The sequence below is a fragment of the Leptonotus elevatus genome, chromosome 2, assembly GCF_054856555.1.
Source record: "Leptonotus elevatus isolate MCC_2025b chromosome 2, RoL_Lele_1.0, whole genome shotgun sequence".
NCBI lineage: Eukaryota > Metazoa > Chordata > Actinopteri > Syngnathiformes > Syngnathidae > Leptonotus > Leptonotus elevatus.
Window position 1 is genome coordinate 22,845,299 of NC_141240.1, and position 23,447 is coordinate 22,868,745.

The following is a 23,447-nucleotide window of genomic DNA, read 5'->3' on the forward strand; positions in this document are numbered from 1 at the left end:
TGGCAGAATGCTGGATGGTTGGTTTAAAATACTTTTTATTTTATTTTTTGGCCATATCGCTTAGCCTCAGACTAAAGTATACAATTAATCCAATATTCATTTGTTGCACGTCTTTGCAATACACATATTGCATGAGTCATTCGTGCGGCAAGATATTTTCCACATATTGTGCAGCCCTAGTATCTCCACCCTGCACTAATGTCTTGCTTCGGAAAACTGATTTCAACAACATTCAAAAAGAAATCTAGTCACCTGGTCAACTTTGGCGCAGTCTGATAGCTGTGTCTTCATCAGGTTGTGCTTCAGTGGAAACCTGGGGCAGATGAATAGAAAAATACCAATACAATTAAATTCTTACTAAGACTAGACTGCTATAATATAATTTCATGTAATCATGAATGTGCGACCAGTAATTCTAGTATGTCACATGTATGACACAATATCCAAATGTCATAAGAAATCACGATATGATAATTAACATGATATTGTGAGGTTAGCGATACTCACGATAACTGTAAAAGTAAAATAAAAAAACAAGTCACAATATTGTAAAAAATGAAATAAAAAAATAAAAAAATTATATTGAGAAAAGAATGTACTTTTGCTTTTGAGTTTTAATTAATCTTTTATGTTTTGTCAAACCTTGCACGATATCCCCCCAAAAAAAACAAAATTAAGTGTGTCAACACACCATATAAACATACCATAGTGTTTTTCCATTGTAGCGAAATTCAAACATGAAAACCTTCCGGGCATCATGATACACTCTCAGCCTGTTTTCACGTTCCTGTTTGCTTAGAACTTCTCCTCGATATTCAGTAGGAAAGTCTCTCTTCTGAAAGGAGCAGGAACTGAACACTCCTCGACCTTACAAAGAAAAAAGGATACAACAGAAATATTTCATTATAACAATAATGAAAACTAGACCCATACTAAAGAATATTTTACCAATACTCACCTTTGAATTAATTAATATATTTTATGGTGAAGCCATTCTTGTCTTTACCTAAATTTGCATAAATTAAATGTAATGAACACTAACAGACTTTACTGAAATATTTCTATTGAAAGAACAAATTTAAGTAAACACAAATGCAGCAATTTACCAATACTTCATTTATACTGTACTGGTAATACTAAGCCATTGTATATTTTCACATCAAAAACCAGCCTGTTATTGCTTTCCTCTTAAAAATTGCAATTAGCATTCATCTTACTCAACAGACGGTTAGCTCTGCTATGCTAACCGTCGCTAACAGAAGCGTAGCAATTCTAAATAATTAGCTGCATCCATCATAATCAACAGATGGTTAGGTATGCTAACGTAAGCTTAGCTGCACTTACACTGGATTTGCATTATAAATCATTTTCGCGAAAGAGGGAGCAATGTACACAAGCGAACAACAACAACAGGAAAAATTCGAGCTTCAAACCTACCTCATTAGCACAGCTACACGCCATCACATCTCGTGAAGTAAATAGAGCCGGGGGCGGTTCTCTATCGGGGCTGCTAGATGACGTCACTTCCGTACTCAGGGCAATATAATAAATCCCGTTCAAATCAACAAATTGGTTCAGTCGTTGGATTATGAACTTTGTTGATAAGAGTGGCTATTGTTCTATGATTTACAGTGTCAATAAAAAAAAATAGATCACATTTAAAATGAACCCCAAAGGCTCATATATTAAATGAATTACCACAGACGAAAACAAAGGATATTATTGCTAGAATTATAGATCATTTTGTAATCATAAAATGTGATTTCAGTTTCAGTTTTTTAAAAAGGTTTTTTTTTTCATTAACGAAAATGTTTTTTTGCTTTAGTAAATAAAATAACCTTGCTGCTGTCATACAGTTGCTGTCCGAGGATGTTTTAGTACTATACTTTAGTAATGGATGCATGTGTTTTTTGGCAAAATTGTGAGCGAGCCCAATTCCTTGGCTGAGAAGCAACCCTGCAAATGAATGGTCACATGATGCTTTCCTTTTGGCGTGAAGCAGGACTGATGGTTAGCGCTCACCTTTTCTTCTCCAGACAAGCATTTTTCCGGATGCCCCAAACATTTGGAAAGGGGGTTAATCAGAGAAAATAACTTCAACTCTTTTTTTCTTATTTTGGTCTGTATTTATGGAATCCCCTTTTCACTGGTCACACCAGGCCATCCTCCAAAAGTCTTACTCCCTCACCATGGGTGTAGATGCACTCATACCTGCTTACTGCCATTCCTGAGCAAGCTCTACACTGGTGGTGATGTCCTTATCCCGCAGCTGAATCAACTTTGGGAGATAGTCCTGGCATTTGCTGGATTTTCTTGGGTGCCCTGAAGCCTTCTTCACTTAAAGTTTGTAAGGTCACTAAAGGAAATTACTTTAATTTTCATGGCAAATAGGGACTTTGCAATTCATCTAATCACTATAACATTCTGGAGTACATGCAAATTGCCATCATAAAAAAACAATAATAATAAGTCAGCACTGGAGATTTTTAGAAAATCAATGTCATTCTCAAAACATTTGGCCACTGGTGTACAGAAAGATGTTACATTGTAAAGGCAGGGTGGGATGTTAAATGATGAATCAATATACGGCACTGACAGTTTCTCTGTCTCTGCCTCCAGCTGTTCAAAGTGATGTGATAAACAGCTGTTAACCATTGTATATTTTCAAATAAACAACCACTGCAAGAATTAAATGCTGAAATATATAATTAAATGTCATAGTGTATTTCATTATTTAATTTATCTACTTAGGAATTGGTGGCTGCAAAAAAAAAAAAAGGCGTCGCGTCTACAGACAAACATTCACAATACACAGCATTTTGAGAAAAAACGGAATTATGGGGACATGTGCGTAATTGTGGGGACAGGTGACGGTCAGCCAATCAAATGCTGTGAAATATACACTGGTGTGAATAATTCATGAAGTGGTGCATTACGAGGACCTTCCTACAGGGGGCGTCATCAAATACACAAAAATACACAAATTCATGTAATTATGGTTTACAAGGACATTGGCTAAAACTTTGGATTTAAGCCTTCTACAGCCCTAGAAGCACTTCTGCATTGAATGAATTATGAGGACATGGGCTGTGTCCTCATAATTCAAAATGTCCTCGCAGTGTTGCGTGTATTCAGGTGACATGTCCTCATAATACACAAAGGCAAACACACACACACACACACACACACACACACACACACACACACACACACACACACACACACCCGAGCTCATTAAAAATTCCACTTCCATTATCAGCTGTGTGGTCTTGAATTGAGCGGCCTTATTTTTGATCACATTTATTCCCCCCTTTGAGCTTGATTAGGCAGGACTTTGGTTGAAAGAGGACATTTGCATCAGCCGTGGTTCAGCACTGCAACAGGCTGCATTGCATCTGCACAAAACAAACACAAACAAAAAGAAGTAAAGTGCAAGGTTGCCATTAGAAGCTTAAGCATGCAAAATATGTAAAGCGCTGTGGGACAGTTCACAGTATATCTTTTTTTTCATTATTCAAATACTGTGCTCATGAAATGTTTTGTTGTTCTCATATGAAAAATATCCTTTCACACAAATGTTATTGCATATCAAAACAATTCTCTCTTCTTACACACAATATGAATGCTGAGAGCAAAGCTCTTACAGTCCATCACGTTTATTGGGGCAATAATTTGAGATAAGCATTTAACCTGATTGTACTGTGCTTTAAAAAAATATATATTGTAAAAAAAAAAGAAGGAGTAATGTAATATTGATTTATTTTCTCTGAAGGGCAGAGATGCGGGGAAGTTCATGTTCCAGCTTTTTAATAATAATTGTACAGTAAGAATAATAATACGAACTTTGATGTATACATTGTCTTTCAACTTAACAATAATGAGGTAATGCATATATACAGATGTGGAAAAGAAGTGATCACTGCAAAATGATTAATTTCTTTGAATTAGCATTTTATACAGTCGGTGCAGTATGTTGCACAGTTTTTCTTCTTCGTAACTCTCAAATTCTAAACAAATATATTTAAAGCATTTATTTTTATTTTTTGCAAAGGCAGTGCAGGAAAGTAATGGCGGCCACACAAAATATTGACTCTTTGAGGCCAATTTGGAAATTTTCCCTTACAGGTGTACTCGCGTTTGTTGCCATTGGTTTAGACAGTAATGAATGTGTATTGACTTATCTTGAGTGGACAGTAAATGTGTCCTATTATAAAGCTGTACACAGATTACTACATTGTAGCAAAGTGATATTTCTTCAATGTTGTCTAATGAAAAATAATAATAAAATATTGACAAAAATATGGTGTGCTCACTTTTATGAGATATTGTATATTTATATATGTATTTATATTTATATTTACCCAGATCTTAATGGGGAGACTGTCAAGGTGTGCAAGGTTTGGGGTGATGTGCTGCCAGTGTTTTGAGGGGGTGAGAATGTGAAAAAAGGCTTATTTGAGGATATTGTGGCCTCCTTCAATCGCTAACATGCTCCTTGACACACATGTACAATTGTGTCAATCACAGATGCTCAAAACTGGACACGTGTCAAATTGCTCTTGTGGGAACAGGAAGCAATGCAGGGCCTATTTCTATCCACATGAATGTGCTTAAGACAAAAGTCTAACAGCGATTTGAATACCAAAGAAGCGTTTGTGTGAATAGCATTACAAATACTCATCTCTTGCTCTCGCTGCACCTTTGGCTTCATCTTCACGCTCGTCTTTAACATTCAGACGTGACTGGGATGTCCTGAAGGGGCAAATTATATGTTGTCTCCTGCGTGAACTCTCTAGGATAGAATCAGCCACTGTGAATAACTATGCCACGCCAAGCTATGAATAAAAAATCTTCTTTCTTCGCTGCACATCTCAGAACATGTCTCTTCCATGACCTACCAAAGAAGTTAAGTGCATGTGCTCAATATTATACTCAGAGGTCGTCTATAAAAAATGTATATATGAGTGCTGCCAGCATGGCTGCAGAAGTTAAAGAGAGGGGGGGGGGGGGGGGGTAGACCATATGCTGCACACTGCTTCAAATTGGTCTACAAGAGTGTCATCCCAGATAGACGCCTCTTCTAAAGATGATACCATCTGACATGGATTACCGGAACCCTGTCTTGCGGTCTGATGAAACCAAGATTAGTTTATTTGGTTCAGATGATGTCAAGTGTGTGCGAGGAGTACAAAGACACATGTTTCTTGCCTATGGTCAAGCGTAGGAGTGTCACGGTCTGCGTGAGTGCTGTTCAATAAAGGAACCATGATTGCCAGTTTGCACTGTAATGGTCGCAGCTCGATGATGAAGCATTGTTGCAGATTGATGACGTATGTGCCAATTCTCGCGTGACTGTTAGTCTGTCAACAACAATGGCGGCTGGCCATGTCGTAGTCGTTTTGCGCAGCCTCCTTAGCTTGCTTATGCTTTTGCAGCTAAATATTTTGCTCCTTTATTCCCACGTTCAACAAGCGGTGTTGTACTTGAAACACCCGCCATTGTCACTTCTCCTGTGTTTGTCTTTTTCATGTTGGTTTGAAACATGCAAAGCCATGTTTGTTCTGTAGATTGCAATAAAGTTAGGGAAAAAAAGTGTTTGTCTTCTTCGCTGATTCTTCTTCTACGCTTTCCGTTAACTCCCTGTGGCTGCGCTACAGCGCCACTCCAGACTTGGCATATACAGCACAGCCGTTAAACGTTCTCAGCGTCTTCTTTTGGACACACGCAAGTCTTGAAATGCTTCCGTGTGTCCGAGATTTGTTTGAGGAACGAAGCTTTGGCTTTGCTTCCGTCTGGACGGGGCCTTAATACACCAAAACTAATGAGACACACCTGAGGAAGGGAAGACACACACAGGTGGACGTGGTTAGACATAACAAGACAAGGGAAGAACCCAGGAACACAAGACAAAAAACACCAACCAAAGACAAAAACAACAAGAACACCCTTAAAAAGAAAAAAACCCCAACCCCCGCAGGACCGAAACATGACAGAAAAGTCATTTCATCAATTTTGTTCCATGAGTAGAGATCACAAATATATTTACAAGAACGTGAGGGATGTTCTTACATTTGTGAAATTCTTTAGGTTTGTATTTTTTCCTAAATAACGAGTACATCAGGTTTATTTAATATTTTGCATTCATGTATATATATCGTAAACAATTTTATGTAACTATAAATATGGTTATCGAGCTGAAAAGGTAAAAGTCTTAGTCCTTATCCTAATCTTTCATGTTTCGCAATTGGAATGATGTAAAGCCCAAAGTGTGAGTCGTATTATCAACAACTGCACTGCTTAAGCCAAGTCGTCACACTGGCCCACTGGTCAGAAGCTTGCTTGTTTTTAATTGACTGAGGACTCCTTAGGCTGGAATTGTGCACAGCTGAGAGCAAATGACTAGTAAACACAACAGAGCGTGAGATGACTTTTCTGTCACCATAGCAGAACAGTACGACGAGGATTTGACCTAAGCAGCCAAGAATAAATAAATAAACCTCATGTGTAACTAGATGACTATACTAATATGTTTTTTTTTTTGTGCGGCTCAGATAATGGATGTATGGATGTATGGATTTTCCAGGGTATTTTTTTAAGGCTTTTCAATTCCATAGTATTACTTCAAATAGTAGAATTGGCACATAAAAAAATGGATGGGTAGTGTTAGGAAGGACACCTATACATTGTGTGCAACAACTCTAGCAGACACCATCTATCTAAATAAAGAAACCTCTCATAGCATTTTTTTTTTAGTTCACCTAAAAGGGGGTGGGGGGGGCAGGTAGTGTCACAACCTTTACTATTTTGAATACAACATATAAAAAAGACTTGTGCAAAGCGCTATACATTTTTTCACATTTATTTATAATTCATCAATGTCTGCTCTGCACTCTATTTGATGGCATTATAGTTTTTATTATCACATCCCAACGTAATGGTTCCCCAAGATTTTTGCACAGTATGCCACTTTATATTGAACTTGGTCATAACCTTTTTTTGATCCCTTTGTTTGGCTGTTACCAAATATGGTCCTTACTTGTATATATAGATATAGATATAGTTACACAAGTAATTGACTCTGCCAGTCAAATTACAAATAAAAGCATGTTTTATTTAAATTATTTGCCTGCGGGGCTTCATTAAAATGATTTATTTGCGTACTGTGGACTTCCTTAGTCATAATATGCATCTGAAAAGGCTTGCGATATCAGAATATGTGGACAAGCATAACTCCGATGCACAAGAGCAAAATATTTGCAACTGCGTGTTTATTAAACTGGAAAGAATATGTGAGCACGCATCAGTCAAACTGACTCGATGAGAAGGTGTCAAACATAACCGGCTTGATGAGGAGAAGTCAAGTGTGAAGTGTGAGGTGCTGACAGCTTGAGGATAATGAGGAGGAGGGCTGTTATTAAAAACGGTATTTGTTAATTAGACAGTAGAGTCACACATAGTGAACCATAATATGTCCACAGCGCCATTGGATCGCAAAATGTCGCGATGATGGTGTCACAGGTTCTATAAGGAGCTAATCAAAGACTGGGAAAAAAACAACGCACACAGCACTTAAAGGGGATTACTTACCTGACTTCTCTGCAGTTCCCAATCAGGGATGTTGTTCAAGTGTCAACGTCTATATCGTATGTGCCCTGTTATTGACAGGTAACCAGGTTAGGGTGCAATTTGCCTTTTGCCAGCAACTTCAGCTCTCGATGACTTCAGCGTTATTAAAGAACGTATGGATAAAATAACCTTTATTTGTTACTAATTATGGCTTGTTTGATCTGAAAAATTCATCCGTCAAACATCATTGGTAAACATCCACTACTGCCAATTTTGTTTGCCTCTCATCTTTAGATCTATTCACACACATGAACTCATTCACTGCCATTGACGGCTATAGACGTCAATAATTCATTTGAACTATTTCTATTAGTTTAAATTTGTTTCCACTTTTGTTAACAAGAGTATGAAAACTAGAAAACAAAATATTTTGTATAAAATCGTGAGTTAACTAGTGAAGTCATGCGATTAATTACGATGACAAATTTGAATTGCCTGACACCCTCAATTTTTTATATACTTTTTCTTTTTTAAATCTTTTCTTTTTTTTAAAGAAAAGATTATTAAAAAATTAGGGGCGTCGGGTGATTAATTTTTTAAAATTCTAATTAATCGCATGACTTTACTAGTTAACTCACAATTAAAAAAAGAAAAGAAAAGATTATTAAAAATTAGGGCCGTTGAGTGATTACATTTTTTAATTGTAATTAATCGCATGACTTCATGAGTAAACTCACGATTGATAACACATTTTATATCTGTTCCAAATGTGCAATATATTTTTTTTCTAGGTTTTGATACCTTTAACAAAAGTGGATTTTTGACATCTATAGGCGTCAATGGCAGTTGATGAGTTAATAACATAAACATCAATATTTCTGTAAACTGTCGCAATATCATTTTCTAGCAGTAGATCAGGCATCTTAGTTGGACTGTAGAACTGGAAGCGTTTGGTTTCCTACAACAATCACGTTGAACTGAACCTTTCCCATTTCCTGGAATCTTTGTCTGCTTCCAGTAGTTTTCACTTGTCCTGCCATTAACAGTCCCCTGAGGAAACATGACCCACAAGATGCACGAACGGGCGGAGGGGACAAATTGAATAAGGGCCTCATGACAACGGACCGGAGGGCTGAATCAAGTAAGCGCTCATGTAGATTTACGAGCTCACCTTTGTCAACAGGGTGGCATCTTTTCCACGGTGCTTCATTAAGGCGCACAAAGACACAACTGCCCCCAGCCAGCCTTTCGTGTTGTGGCACAACTGGAAAACAAAAGTTGTTGGCTTGATGTGACATTTGGCCCTCTGACTGGCGCAAAAGTCGTCACCTAAGCTGATGAAAACTGATGGCATGACCTTACATATTGTCTGGTGGAAAAGTGCACTTCATCATCTTAAAAATCATCTTCAAAGATCCTCCTCAAAATGTCACCAACTAACAATTCTCATGTGTAGAGTTGAAATTATATAGGCAAACAACCAATATTTTCACGAGCTAGTTTTATTCAGTGTATGTTTATAAAAGTGAATGGCATTTTTTATGTCGAATTGTGGCATGCCTAACTAAGATGTGGGAAAAGCAACAGGCATGTGCCAGAAGTTGGTCAACTCCATGTGACACAGATGTGAAGCCATTCTCCGAAATAGTGCTTATATAACTAAATACATATAAGCATTTTCTGTTTCACATTTTTTAGTTATTTGTTTAAGAGTGCAACTTATTTTTACACATGATAGGCTAAAGCATATTGCAGCTTATGTATAAAAGTCGCCACCGTAGGAATGAATGAATGAATGAATGAATGAATGAATGAATGAATGAAGGAATGAAAAACATATGTTTTTGTTATCATATGGGAAGAATCTGAACAAATCGGAGGTTGACTTTTGTGGTGCCAATCTAGTTGAACTCTTCATTCTTGCCAGGGCCTTAAGACACAATATTAACCCTCATCCTAGTAAGAAGTACTTTTTTGCAAACCAGTCATATTGTTTTTTCTTCACATGTTCACTTTTTGGATCGTTCAACATTTTCTTTTTTTTCCCAGATTGTGAGTTCAAATCTCATTGCAAGCCCTCCTGTGGGGAATTTGCATGTTCTCCCCGCACTTGTGTGTTATCTCTGTGTGGTTTGGCATTCTTCCACATTCCAAAAACATATAAAAACGTTCTATTTTAAATATTGCCATGGTCCCCAAAATGTATTTTTTATTTATTTATGCTAGAGCACACTGAAGGCTTTGATGCAGCATCAGAACTGAAGAGAATGCTTAAAGCCATGGTACTTATTACAAAAACGGCCAGCAGGTGGCAGCAGAGTACAAGAGATCAACCAGGGCCATGTTGCAAAAAGGCTCTTTTCCCCACTGTTTTAAACAGATTTGTGAATAATGATGAAACTTAGCTATATTTTAATGCTAATTGCTGCAAAATGGAAAGAGATAGAAATTAAAAAAAATCCCTTTTGGTAGGTTCCATGTTTTTATAGCCATAGAACACAATATTCTACGGGCCTTGCAAAATCAGTCAAAATCCAGTAAAACAGCCGGGAACGAAGGGGGTTGCTTCATTGAAAATGGCTGGGAGTGAATGAGTTAAAGATGCTAAATTGACTGTAGATGTGAATGTGAGTGTGAATGGACGTTAAATCATGGATGCCTTGTAGTCAGGGGTGAAAGTGGCAACAATTTCTTGCTGGAACTCCCTAACTAACTAAAGGGTGCTGCGCAGCCAGAATGTTAAATTTTTTAATTTTTTTAAATGATGTGCAAAATAGCAGATAACAAAAACACAGACATGCACACATCAGCGTGACTTGTCAGATACTCAGAGAACAAAGCCGGTAGACAGAACTCCGTGGGATAAATGAATAATAGATATAGTTGGAAACGGATTACGCTACACAAGCACACTGGAACAATTGAGAAGCACTTTATTCTATGTTCACACCAAAATAGGGGGAAGCGTTCCGCTGTCGTGCCAAAAGTATTTACCTCCGTACAAAAATTGCATCCCCTGCCATGAGATATTGTAACTTTTGGAGATTCTTCAAAAAGGTTCCTTGTAAACAGATATTTGAACTTCAAACATCTGCAACAAAACAGAAAAACAGTAACATTTAGTCGTCTGAGCTTTTTCTTTGAGATTTCCTACTGCGTGTGTGGTCATTGAATGCAGCGCGAGTGCTTGCTTTTCTTTTGCTTCTCCTCGATAAATATTGTGTATGTGTGTTTTTATGTATTCATTGAAAAACAAGTGTTGTACCCGCAGGATGGGAGGAGACCAGTGCAGCCCAAAGTTAGCTGGTATAGACTCTGCTTACCCTAATGAGGACAAACAGTATAGAAAATGTATGGATGGCTTATTTCTTGGACAAATGGCTTGAGCCAATGTGCTGACGTGAAAAACTGCATACCGTATCTACATTACTAGGTGCAGCAGGCATACTTTTTGAATGGTCAAAATAAGAGCCTTACATCCATTAACCTAACCCCTGAATGCTAACCTTAAATCTTTTGATATTGTATCATACTGGAAGATACTGTACAATATATATATATATATATATTTTTTTTTTTTGGGCAACAAGTATTATCACATTTGCACACTTGGCTATGCAGGAAGCCATGATACATTATTCAAGTCACACACAATTTAATTTGCATATCTCATTTATCTTTCCCATGCAAGATAAATATTCTGTTATAGATTGTCTAAGCAAATGGAAATGACTTACTTACTTCATCTTAATTAGTTCCCGGGCAGATTTTGCTCAATAAATTAAAACAACAACAGTTAAGCAGTTTTTTTCTCTATTCATTGCACCATGTACCAAACTAATTTTTGCAAAATTCAACCATAAATGAATAAGATAAGTGAATGAATAAAATATGAAATAATTCATTCCAATGTCTAATCCATCACATCATAACACCTTCATTCACCGTACAGGCAATATTTTAACATAGCCGTCTACTCTTTAGTCGTTGTTCCTTCTTGTCAAACATCACAAACTCATGGACTCAAATGCATCACACCTGTAACAAAATGTTCAAATCAAAGTTCTTAAAAAAATGTCAATGTCAGCTGCTCCTCTCATCACTTAACAGAACTAACGCTGCTGGCAAACATTTCCAACTTCCTTTGCATGCTAGGGGGAAAAAAATGTTATGACAGTTTGATAACCAGCAAATTTGACATGTTGAATCGGCGTCAGGCGTAGGGGGGGGGGGGGGCATTCGATCACTGTGATTGGCTGTTAGCTGGCGAATCAGCGCACGGGGCAAGAAGAGCAAGTGACAACGTGGATAAACAGTACTCAACTCAAATGTATGTTTTTTCAGGACAGCACACGTGAATATTAAAGTCCCCAATGAAGAAGAAATGATCATATTTCAGCATGATTTCGGCAAGAAGATTTGCAAAGTCGTGCATTTTGGAGGTCGGTAAATGACACAGCACAGCGCAGTGATAGTTTGGCCGACTTCAAAGAGGGTGGCTTCAAAGCTGTGATCGATGTGGTAAATAGACATCGTTTACATAAAAAAAAAAAAATTCTCCTAATAGTCGCCGTTCCTCCACCTCGGCCCGAGGTCCTCGGAGCATCCAAGTGAGCACAGCCAGGCGGTAGTAATTCCATCATAGTGGTGGACTCACCAATCCAGGTTTCCGTCAAGCAGAGGAAATCCAAGTTGGAAAGGAAAAACTCCCTCAAAATAAACGTTTTGTTTGTCAAAGACATTTAACGGCGCTATCCTAGTGGAAGCAGCGGGGGTGCATGGCACCTTCCGTCCGGCGGTCTCGAGGAAGCTCCTTCAAAAGCTGGAGGTCGGCACCGCGTCCAAAACACGGAGGGCAGCACGGCCGAAGCTTTTCGGGTGAACCGACGATCGGTAGCAGCCAGGAGTGGATAAGGTCCGGGATACGCCACAACGGAGTACATCCATGCGTTCGGGAACGAGAAGGGGACGAAGCTTGTTCCAGCGCCCGATTTCGCTTCACCAGCTGGCCGCCGCGTATGTTTACGTTTTTAAATCCCGCCACCGTAAAGAGGTTGCCTTTAGGAATAATGACTACCGCCGCCGATGGTACACAGGGGAATTACTTCAGTCAGTGTTGGTACGGTGTGTATTTACGTGCCGACGTCTGGGCCGACGCCCCAGGGGGTAGGCGTCGGTCATATTTGGCCGATGTCGGATTGGTGTATCTAGGCCTTAACATTCCTGTGTCACTAGTACATACGACAATATGCTATGATTCATTCTTACCTGAATCTGAAAACATTTTTTTTTAATGCCGTCTTTTTAATTAGCATCTCAAATCAAGTCACCACTGATTCGTAGACATCCCTAGTTATTACATATATTTATATAAAGACATTTAATATGCAATCAAAAGTCATGAAAAATAATGACAACCAAATATAAATGCTATTTTTCAATTGTTAGGAAGGACTTCTTTTGTATTTATTATTATTATTATTTTTATTTTTTTCAAAAAGAACTCAGTATTGTTCATTCGGTAATGTCATCATCATTGCTCTTTTTTTTTTTTTTAAATTTGTGTAAGTGTATGTGTATCTGTGTGCGTGCGTGCGAGTGTGTGTGTATTCGTTAGCTCACCAAAAACCTATTAGAAAAAATCCCATACCGTTCACCTAAACCGAACACCGCTGTCAGGAGACCCGAGGGGACCAAAGAAAACAAAGGAAAGTGAAATCCAGCACCGGCCAGACACTAACCAAAATTCCTCACCAACTCCAGAAACATCTAAATTCCAACAAATCCAAAAAATCAGGGAGACCTCAAGAGACCGAAGGAGAGACTGAGGAAAGGAAGGAAGGACAAACGAAGCAGAGTGAGATCCACAGACACCAGCCTCCACTGACTCAATGACCTGAGGAGGAAGCAGATTGTGTCTGAGTTTCGATAGATGCTGGTGTGGTGGATCTGGCATGCATGAAAATCTCCACCAAAGAGGGGAGCCGTCGACCCCTGCCAGGACAGAGCAAGCGCAACACCTCAGGGCCCCCCAGGCCGCGGCAGTGCCAAAGGACGACCCCCGGGCCCCACCAGGGTCACCGGCCGGAGAGCAAACCCAGGAGCAGGAGCGCCCCCCACCCCAACACGGCCCGCGCCCCCAACCCAACGCAGCAGAATGGGGCACTGCAGGCCCGCCAGGCACCCCACCGGTCCACAGCCCCCGCTCCCCCCACGCCCCCCCCCCGCCCCCCATCCACCCCAACCCAGCCCCAGCTGCCCCCAGCAACCCCCCCCAATAAAGCCGACCCCACCCCGACCAACCGACAGCCCCCCAGCCCCTGACCCCCAGCCCCCGGGGACCCCCCGCACCCAGGCACCGGCGCCGAAGAGGGGCCGGACAGCGGAGCGGAGAGGGCAGCCGCGCCCACCCCACCCCCCGCCGCGTGGAGGGACGGAACACCGGGGGCAGCAGGGGAGATAGGGGCACCGGAGGACGGCCGGCACCCTCGAACCCCAGGCCCAGCGGGGAAAGGCCCCGGTCGTCACCCCAGCGTTCTTAGTGAAAGTTAACCCCTGTTACCCTAGGAAGGACTTCTGTGGGGGGGATGCTTGTTGTAAGGCCTAACTATAAAAAGTGATGAAAGTTTGTCATTTTGGTACAGAATTACAGCTAAAAGGAGTTGAAGAAATCCATTTAGCAAAAACATGAAATAGACACACTTGATTTACTTTAGTGGGCCTAATCATTTAATGATTGATTTCAGAAGTGACAAAAGCCTTGGCGGAGGTATGCACTCTCACAGTCCTCGTGTTCCATATTTTTAAATATGTTTCACATTTGCAGTATGCTTTTCATTAGTGTTTCCCTCTGCGTTTGCAGCCAAAAATGTAAGCACTTATGAAAAGTGTCAAGATCGTCAGTCGAGTGTGGCACTAATTTACATGTTATCGGCGATGACCTGCGGGGTCAGGTATGGAAATCTCAGTATGTAAATACGTTTCACAGTCGGTAACTCATCCCCTGCGACATCATTGCCCCGGTCTTTGACAAGCAAATTCTCAGCCAAGCGTGTAATTACCAACAGGGGTGGCCACGGCGGCAGTTCAGGCGGCGGCGTGTGCCAGCCGAGTGGTAACGAATCAACTGTCAGTGTTGTCGGTGGCCGAGCGCAGGCACTAATACTTTCGATCCGCCACTTTGTAATGAAGACAAATAAGAGAAGCGTTGCTAAGTGATTAATCAAACTGTTCAAAGCATCATTGTTTAACTTGAAGACCCCGCAAAAAATGTTCTTTTAGTGAGTACTACTTTGGATGAATATCTTCCGTTTTTCAGTTTGTGAATGCGCAATACAATGCATTGGCATTACATTTGATCTTTACATTGAAATCAGCACACATTTCATAGATTACTGGATAATTATTCCGCCACCCAGTATTAGCTAAGGTTGCTGAAATTGTGTTTACAGGGGAAGTATTAGGCAATTTGAGTTTTTAATTGCTTGTTGGGTCTCTGGGTACCTGCCTGCCACTCAAATGAAACAACCAAATACAGTGTTCCCCTGCAGCCAAAAGTGAAAATCCACAAGTAATCAACACTCCCACTGAAAATGTTTATAATTGCCTTTAGTTGCTGTGAGATGGCACTACACTTCAACTGACTTCAACATATTTGTTAGGCACCAAGATGCCACAAGGCAATACTTTTAAAGTGTACCAAAAACACACAAAAACAGTAGGCTATATATAGGCCACATATGCCAATTATGCTCTCAGGATGACTTTTAATTACGATTGAAACCGGCCCGCACACTTCAACCGCTCGTTGGTGGTTTGCACGGGCCAAAACTACATTACCCACAATGCAACGGCTGCCGCGGCTCGAATGTACGGAAGTAAGAAGTCTGTGGCGTCCACCCCATTCCCGAGCAATATGAGTGGATGACGTTTGTTTTCTGCTCCCTCGTCAACAGTGTGTCTTCTGTGTGGAGAAAGTTTGGCTGTAATGAAAGATTATAATTTAAGAAGGCGCACCATCAAACACAATACAAGAATATGAACGCGGGAGAAAGGCTTCAAATTAGTTTAATTGTCGAATGACATACAATGTTTTTGGGTTATTTGCAATCATAATGATATGTTTAATAAATGTTGACCGAGTGTGACACCCCTGTTAGAGGCGATATTAAAAAAAATAAAAAAATTAATGTGAATAGTGGTGTATTTTGCAGCCGTATTGAAACATTTGGTAGTTTTGATCAAAAGTCTTTTTCTTGTCGCTATTTTGTATTGGGAGCAATGGCACCGAAGAACTCTCTCTGGACGTTTATGAGTCGACTTGGACTTTGAGGTGGGTTATGTTGGGTAGCTTAGAGTGAAACGGGGTTTGGTTTTTCAGTTTGGGGAGTGGGGAATTATGTTCTGAATTCTTGTGAAACCAACAAAAAGAAATGCGAAAGAAAAAAAAGTTTTTTTTCCCACCTTTTTTTCTCCGCTCTACTGAAGTAATGCATCTTCATTTTCCTCACAGCGATTCAACCAATTTGTTTTGCTGCTCTCCAGCATTAAGCTTGAACATGCATATTAAGAAAATGGAATAGAAGTAATATTCTGCATGAGAAGACAGGGGGCAGCACTTCAGAAGAACATGATATGTTAAGCATCATGTGTTTTCAAGCAAGTGGATTAAGAATCATAAACTGATGCAAGCTGCCTGAAAGTGTGTCTACCACTATACTGCTTATGACACATCAGAACCTCACATCCTTGCACAGCAGGGAGTCGCTGCATTTCTCAGTAAACATTTTTTTTTTCCAGTTTCAAGACCATAAAAAGAATGAAAGCTGAAAAATGTGCTTGAAATTTTACATTGATCATGCATTCTGTCCAAATAAATGCTTTTTTGGGGGGATTTTTTTTTTGGGCAGTGAATGAGTGTCTGCTCCAGGGTTACTATAGTTTTGGCATTGGTTAGTTTTTATATCGTTTTGAGTTTCCTCTTTTAAATTTAGTAATTAGTTTTCAGGGTGGTTCCGTTAGTTTTTATTAGATTTAGCTTTTTTATTTATTTAAATGCTTAATTTTAGTTGAGTTTTAGTTGGTTTCAGTATTAGTTTTCGGGGTTTTTTGGTTTAAAAAAAAAAGTATTACTCATATTTAATAAACACCAGGGTAAAATGAAAACATCACTTCAGTCTGACACCCTTTCAAATGTCTTTATTCCAGTTCATGTAATAAATATACTTAATACTTATACTTTTTTTGCATTTTATTTTATTGTTTTTACTTTTTTTGCATTTAAAATCACCCCCAAAGGCTATGTATTAAATTAATTATCAAAGACTAAAACAAAGGACATCGCTATAACTATAGTTAGTTTTAGTGAGTTCTGTAAACAAAAAAATGTAGTTTCAGTTAGTTAGTTTTTTTTTTCGTTAACGAAATTGTTTTTTTAATTTGAGTTTTTTTTGTTAGTTTTCGTTAACTACAATAACCTTGGTCTGCTCCACTTTTCAGTGTCAAGGCCTCTTTATACTCGTGCGGGCGGCGACCGCAGGGACGTCACTGCGGAAGGGTTTTGATAATGTCCTGCAGTTTCACTCCAAGTCGAGGGGTGTCGCTATGACGGGTATTGACAAAATGTTCTTTACTCCGCAATTGATGTCCAATTCTGCTTGCCGTAGCCTCTTTTATGTTGCGTAACAAGGAACAAAGACAAAAATAGAGACTATGGAACATTACGTGCGTGAACATATTGATGACTAGATGATATGTTTAACTGTACAGTATTGCGAAATTGATCACGTAGGTGGTACATGGACGTATATAATAAACTCAGATGTCAGAGGGCAGCCATCTTGTCTCGCCTCTGTTAATAAAATCTTGTTATTTTCCAATGAAGACACTGTTATCAATGTGCGTTTTAAGATAGGATCCCTGTATGGAATAAATGCACGAAAGCCTCACAAAGAACGAACTTCACTGTTAGCATCAATCATTCAAAGTGAGTATCATGAAAAATCTCTCGAGAAGGCAAGCTGAGTACGTGATCACGGCATGTGATTAAACGGACCAATCACGAGAGAAGATCCGCGCGACGTTCGACGCCCTGCAACAATTTGTGACGTGTGCGCAGGTGCTACACAATGCGTCACTCACGTGATGCAATGCGGTAGTTGGCGCCCAAACGAACGCAGGAGCATAAAGAGGCCTTTCGTCTTCTACTGAAGCCATTTAGAAGGAACTTCAACCTTCCGGTCCAGTTACCTTGATTGCCTGTGACGGAGATTTCTGTTGAATGACAAAATAGACAGACCTGATATTAATCTTCCTTGAATGAAGCCGCAGAACACATTACGACTTTCCCAGAAAAAAAAAAGCTCTCTTGCACATTATTTCTCTGCTCAGCTGATTCGGGTCGTTGCTTCTCCATCTTTTCCAGGTTAGCTCCACCACCCGTGAGAGGATTTTAGTAGGTCTATATGAAATCTCCTCCTGTGAATACCTGAGTAGATTCTGATTTGTATTCTCGTGGTAAAAGTCCCCGGAGAGCGCTGTTGCCCAGCATGAGTCCACTTTCCCTCTGAACAGAACTTTCATATTTCCACCTCAGGCCCTCGGCTGCAAGTTGCTTCGATAGGGCTTGAGAGTGCAGAAAGGTCTTGATGTGCCATTCATTAGAAAGTTACCGTCTGACTCCCCGGTGAGGACTTTTTCATTCTGGGTACACGCAAGGCTCCAAAAAAGACTTCAAATGTCTTCAGTAATACATTTAACAATGCAATAATATTGTAGAATTTGACAAGGACATCGTGCCTACCAACACAAATATAGTAAATACTGTATAACAAGGGTATGCAATAGGTGGCCCTCGGGCAGCATCCGGCCCGCCAGCCTCCTATTTGTGCCCCACAAACTATTACGGCCCTTTCCAAGACCGGGCGTTCTTATATTATATGAACTCAAGAACACTTCACAGGCAGGCGGTTTGTAATTATTAGCCCCCCCCCAGAACTACGTACAAGACCGGGATTTGTCTCCATGCAAATGATACACAGCCTCTACAGATGGCGCCAAAGTGATTAATTGCTAGGGAAAATATGCTCATCTCTATAATTTATTATATTTGTAATCATTTGCATATTTGTTATTCAAGTAGACATCGCAATGATTGGCTGCAAGCAAAGTCTTGTGACTCATTCTGTAGCCGGGTAGCGTGTGTACCGGATTATAAATTTTGTTAGGCTGTCAATGACAAAGTCAGTGGGGACACACACACACACACACCCCCACACACACACACACACACACACACACACACACACACACACACACACACACACACACACACACACACACACACACACACACACACACACACACACACACACACACACACACACACACTTCCTCACGGCGCTATCTTTGTGGGGCCATCTCATTGACATAATGCCTTTCCTAGACCCTTCCCTAACCCAAACCATCAAAAAAGATTGCCTACCCCCATTCCTTACCCTAACCTTAACCATAACCTAATTCAAATCTTAACTCTAAAACCAAGTCTTGACCCTCAAAAAGAGATCTAAGCTTGTGAGGCCCAGCAAAATGGCCCCACAAGGATGGGTGGGCCCCACAACTCTGAAATCCCGATATATTGGCCCCACTATACACACACACACACACACACACACACACACACACACACACACACACACACACACACACACACACACACCCACACACACACACACACACACACACACACACACACACACACACACACACACACACACACACACAAGTGCCTTGTTTGCAATAGCCCTTAGCTGTTGCGCTCGAAGAGTGTTTTACGTGATGTCATTACCCCCTATTTCCCTCACACACACACACATGTACACGCACACATACACACCGGCAGACACTTGAAGTGTGAAACAGCGGTATATTTTATTCTTTCATGTGGTTGTTAGTGTTCATATTTTAAAAGAAAAAAATTCTCAAAGGGGAAGTCTACTTTTCTTTATAATAATATGTTGTATTCAATCCCACGAGTCTAAAGTTATTATGATTAATATTGCATTGCTGGAATATGACTGAAGTGGCAAAATCCACCCATTTTTTATCCATCTCAGGGGGCGGCCATTTTGCCACATGCTGTCGATTGAAAATGACTTCATAGTTGTTAAGGGCTCAGTAAATTACATATCATGGCTCATCTGATTTCTGAAGCTGAGCCGTGATTGGACATTACCTGAGCCCTGAGCAACTGTTGTGTCATTTTCAGCCTACAGCAGATGACAAAATGGCCGCCTTGAGATGGATAAAAATGGGTGAATTATGCTGTTTAATTCACATTCCACAAGCACAACATTAATCAAAATGCCATGTTTAGACGAGTGCTGGCTGAATCGTGTTCATGTTGCTGTTCTTCAGTGTTAGTTGCAGCCTCTGGCAAGTAACTTGAACCTGAATAGCTGGACACCTGCTATCGCCAGTGCAACCACCCTCTGAGGTGAAGAGCTTTTATACCCAGTCCCAGCAGCATCTTGCCTTCTTGGCTCATTAAAGACTTTATTTCTCTTCTTGAGACCCTGGAGAGAATGGTCTAGCCTGCCTGCTGCCTAATCACTGCTAATCCTTTCAAGATAGAAAGCCATGGTTGCTCAGGTTACTCTTCCGCAAGGATTACCTTTGGTTATTTATCCATCCAGAGAGGTTAATTATGGTGGCCTGCTTGGAACCTTCTGTGTGTCACAGACTTGGCCTTACCCCCGCAATTGTATCAAGCCAAGGTTCCACTGTATGTTGTACGTGTAGTAAAATTTCCTTTGACAATATTTCCATAATAGTCTTATTAAAAGTTGATGTTTCCAATTAAGCCTTCTCAATGTGCAAAAAACAAGTAGACATTGATGGATAGTACCAATGTGACGTTGTCATCATTAGCCTCTTTTACACAGAGATCCCATTCAATTGCATCTGAGTCCGAACAGACGATTTGGCATTAAACTGCCATTTGCTGCTTTTTAAACAGAACCCAGCGAAGCGTGATATTGCACACTGTGGCGCGGTATCCTGCAATCAGATACGTGCGCGTGTAAAATACAGGGACAATTGCTTTCAACTCAATGAAAATAAGTTATGATCGAATGTCAAACCCTGTCCCGCCGTCCTGGAATTTCCTTTTACACCGGCACTTTTCCAACTTTCTTACTGCTGTAATAGATCCTTCACAGGTGAAATACTACCAAGATGACTTGAAAGGGCAAGCCAATCACAAGGCAGGACAATCAAGTCCAGCAGTCCTGTGATGACTAACCTCCAGTTTAAGGGTGTATCCCACCCCTCAGCTGGGATAAGTCACCTGTGACTCTGAATATGAATAGTGGTTGAAAATGTAGATTTTGCCCTGCATGCAACACTTACACTTACTAGCTTAGTTTTTAGCTTAGCCTATAAAATATATTCTCTACCTTTGTCTTTATTGCTCAAAACTTTGATTTGTTCATTTTCTGCCACTTTTCCTGTTCATTCCCAGCCATTTTTACTGAAGCAACCCCCTTTGCTCCCGCCTATTTTACTGGATTTTGACTGATTTTGCAAGGCCCACAAAATATTGTGTTCTATTGCTATGAAAACATGGAACCTACCAAAAGAAAGATTAAAATCTCTTCTTTCATCAGGGAAAACGTATATTTGTATCTGTTTCCGTTTTGCCATAATTAGCATTAGGATATAGCTAAGTTTCATCATTATTTACATTCCTGTTGAAAACACTGGCAAAAGGAGCTTGTTGTAAGAGGGCCCTGGCTGATCTCTTATACTTTGCTGCCACCTGCTGGCCGTTTTTGTAATGACAACCCTTGCTTTAAGCCACCTCTTCATGTCAGAAGCTGCATCAAAGCCTTGTGTATGCTCTTGCATTAAAAAAAACATTAAATTATTTACACTTTTTTAGGTTTGAATGAGTGAGCAGGCGCTTATTCTGCAGCTAACTTTGAATGAGAGGCAAGATACACCCTGGACTAGTCGCCAGTCAATAACATATGGATAAACAGCCATTCAACGTTATGGGTAGTTATAATAGAGCCTTCAAGCCTCTCCTGCACTGAATTTAAAGTGTAACACAACCGCCTACCACCCCTCAAAGGGGGCGTTGCCTGGAGGACCGTTAGGCTTGCGTATACCACGGTAGCAGAGCAAGATTCACGAAGTGACATGCTCATCCAATGAGAGGACAAACAGCCAAATTGAAGATGGCGCCACACAAAACGATATTCGCCCCAAATACAAGCTTTCAACAAACATGCACTAAAATGTCAAAACAATGACCAGGACATGTAGACAGCATTAGTAGTAGTGGTGTGCGATACGAAGTAAATACAGCACCAGTATCGATCCGATATTGATACTATATTAGTATCGTTAATATTGACATTTAGATTGATCCGCCCACCACTAATTAGTAGAATGCAGTTTACAGTTATAGAGTTTATCAGCAAAAAAAAAGTTGGTTTGGGGTTGAGTTGCACTTTAAAGGGATTGAAAGTAGCCGCTCCCACTGGCCGAGAAGTAAGTTGTCTGTGTTCACGCCCACAATGGCGCAAACGCACCTCTCTAACTGTGCCTCGCTGCAAAAATGCCAAAAGAAAGAAAACTCCAGCCATGTGCACAGTTAGATTTCACTTTGCATTCGACATGCACTGCGTACGATAATAAGGCCCTTCGTGTGCAAGTTTCTCGACACTTGGCTTATTAAATCAAAGTAATGTTGACCCGCTCTTGTTTTCACCATGTTGTGGGTCTTTGCCTGGAGGAAGTCAATTTTTGATGGACATTTCTGGCAATGGCAATAATTGTTAAAACGATGGCGCGATAAAACATGTTTTCATTGGTCGTTAAGCTACGCTGTGTTGACAGAACACTGAGCCGATCGTGGACAATCCCATCATATTAAAAAGTCAAAATAGTAATAAAAAGGACTTACAAGGTCTGTCATCAGACAGAGAGACAACGAAGCTTGGAGAGTTCTCTATCTCACATCATCCAGGGAAAAAGCTTTGATTGTGTTTGCGCTCTATCTAAGCTGGTTTACTCTGGTGGGACTGTGCTTATATTTCTAATCGCTGCAGCCGCGCTTATGAGACATTTTCAACATCATTACGAGTCACTGTCTGCTGCTTGCCTTCGCTATTGCTTATGTGAGGGGAATAAGGAAAGAAGGCGTACAAACATGCTTTAACGCTTCAACTGGACTTCACAATAGCAAAAGTACCAGGCAAACAATGTAGCTCGGTCTCTTCATCGCGGAAGACAAAGGTTAAAGCAGTGCAGCTCTTATCTTGTCAACGCCCATTAAGACATGGTACGGGTATTCCAGAGGTTTCCTATGTGGAAGGATGGTAATATCAGATGTAATATCATGGTTGACTACTCCCGCAGCTTGTGAAACCCTCGCTATGGCACCAATATTCTGCATGATGTCCAAATTGCTTGGAGAATAACATGTTATTCACATTTATTCAAGTGCCTCATTACTCACAAAATTCAACTGTCGTGTCTTTTCCAAATTATTTTTTGCCATGACATGATTTTTTTATTGCGTGCACCGTAAAACATTCCTGCTATCGCCAGTTTTCTTTTGAAATAAAGTAATTGTTGCTTGTTAAATGTTGTTTAGTGATAAACCATTCTTTTTTTGTAAATAAGACCATTTTACATGAATAGTTTTGCAGTTAATTTATTATCTCCATCCATTCACTATGCAGGCTTGGGGAGTAACGGAATACATGTACCGCTGTTACGTAATCAGATATAAAAAAAAATTAAACTGTATTCCGTTACAGTTACAGGAAAAACATGTAATCAGATTACAGGTACGTTTATTAAAAATGGGGATT

At 40.2% G+C, this 23,447-nt stretch overlaps 2 protein-coding genes across 2 annotated transcripts in view; one reads left to right on the top strand and one right to left on the bottom strand.

Annotated features, from left to right (window-relative positions):
- The window catches only part of LOC147178946 (uncharacterized), an 8,286-nt gene extending 7,276 nt beyond the window's left edge, over positions 1-1,010 (bottom strand). The window contains exons 1-3 of the mRNA XM_086067801.1: positions 959-1,010; positions 705-867; positions 253-313 (exon numbers count right to left, since the gene is read on the bottom strand). Of these exons, the coding sequence (XP_085923927.1) occupies positions 253-313; positions 705-739 (96 nt within the window). The 5' untranslated portion in view covers positions 740-867; positions 959-1,010. The remainder of the gene's footprint in view (positions 1-252; positions 314-704; positions 868-958) is intronic.
- syt6a (synaptotagmin VIa) overlaps positions 1-23,447 on the top strand; it is an 88,578-nt gene that overhangs the window by 15,140 nt on the left and 49,991 nt on the right. The window lies entirely within an intron of this gene.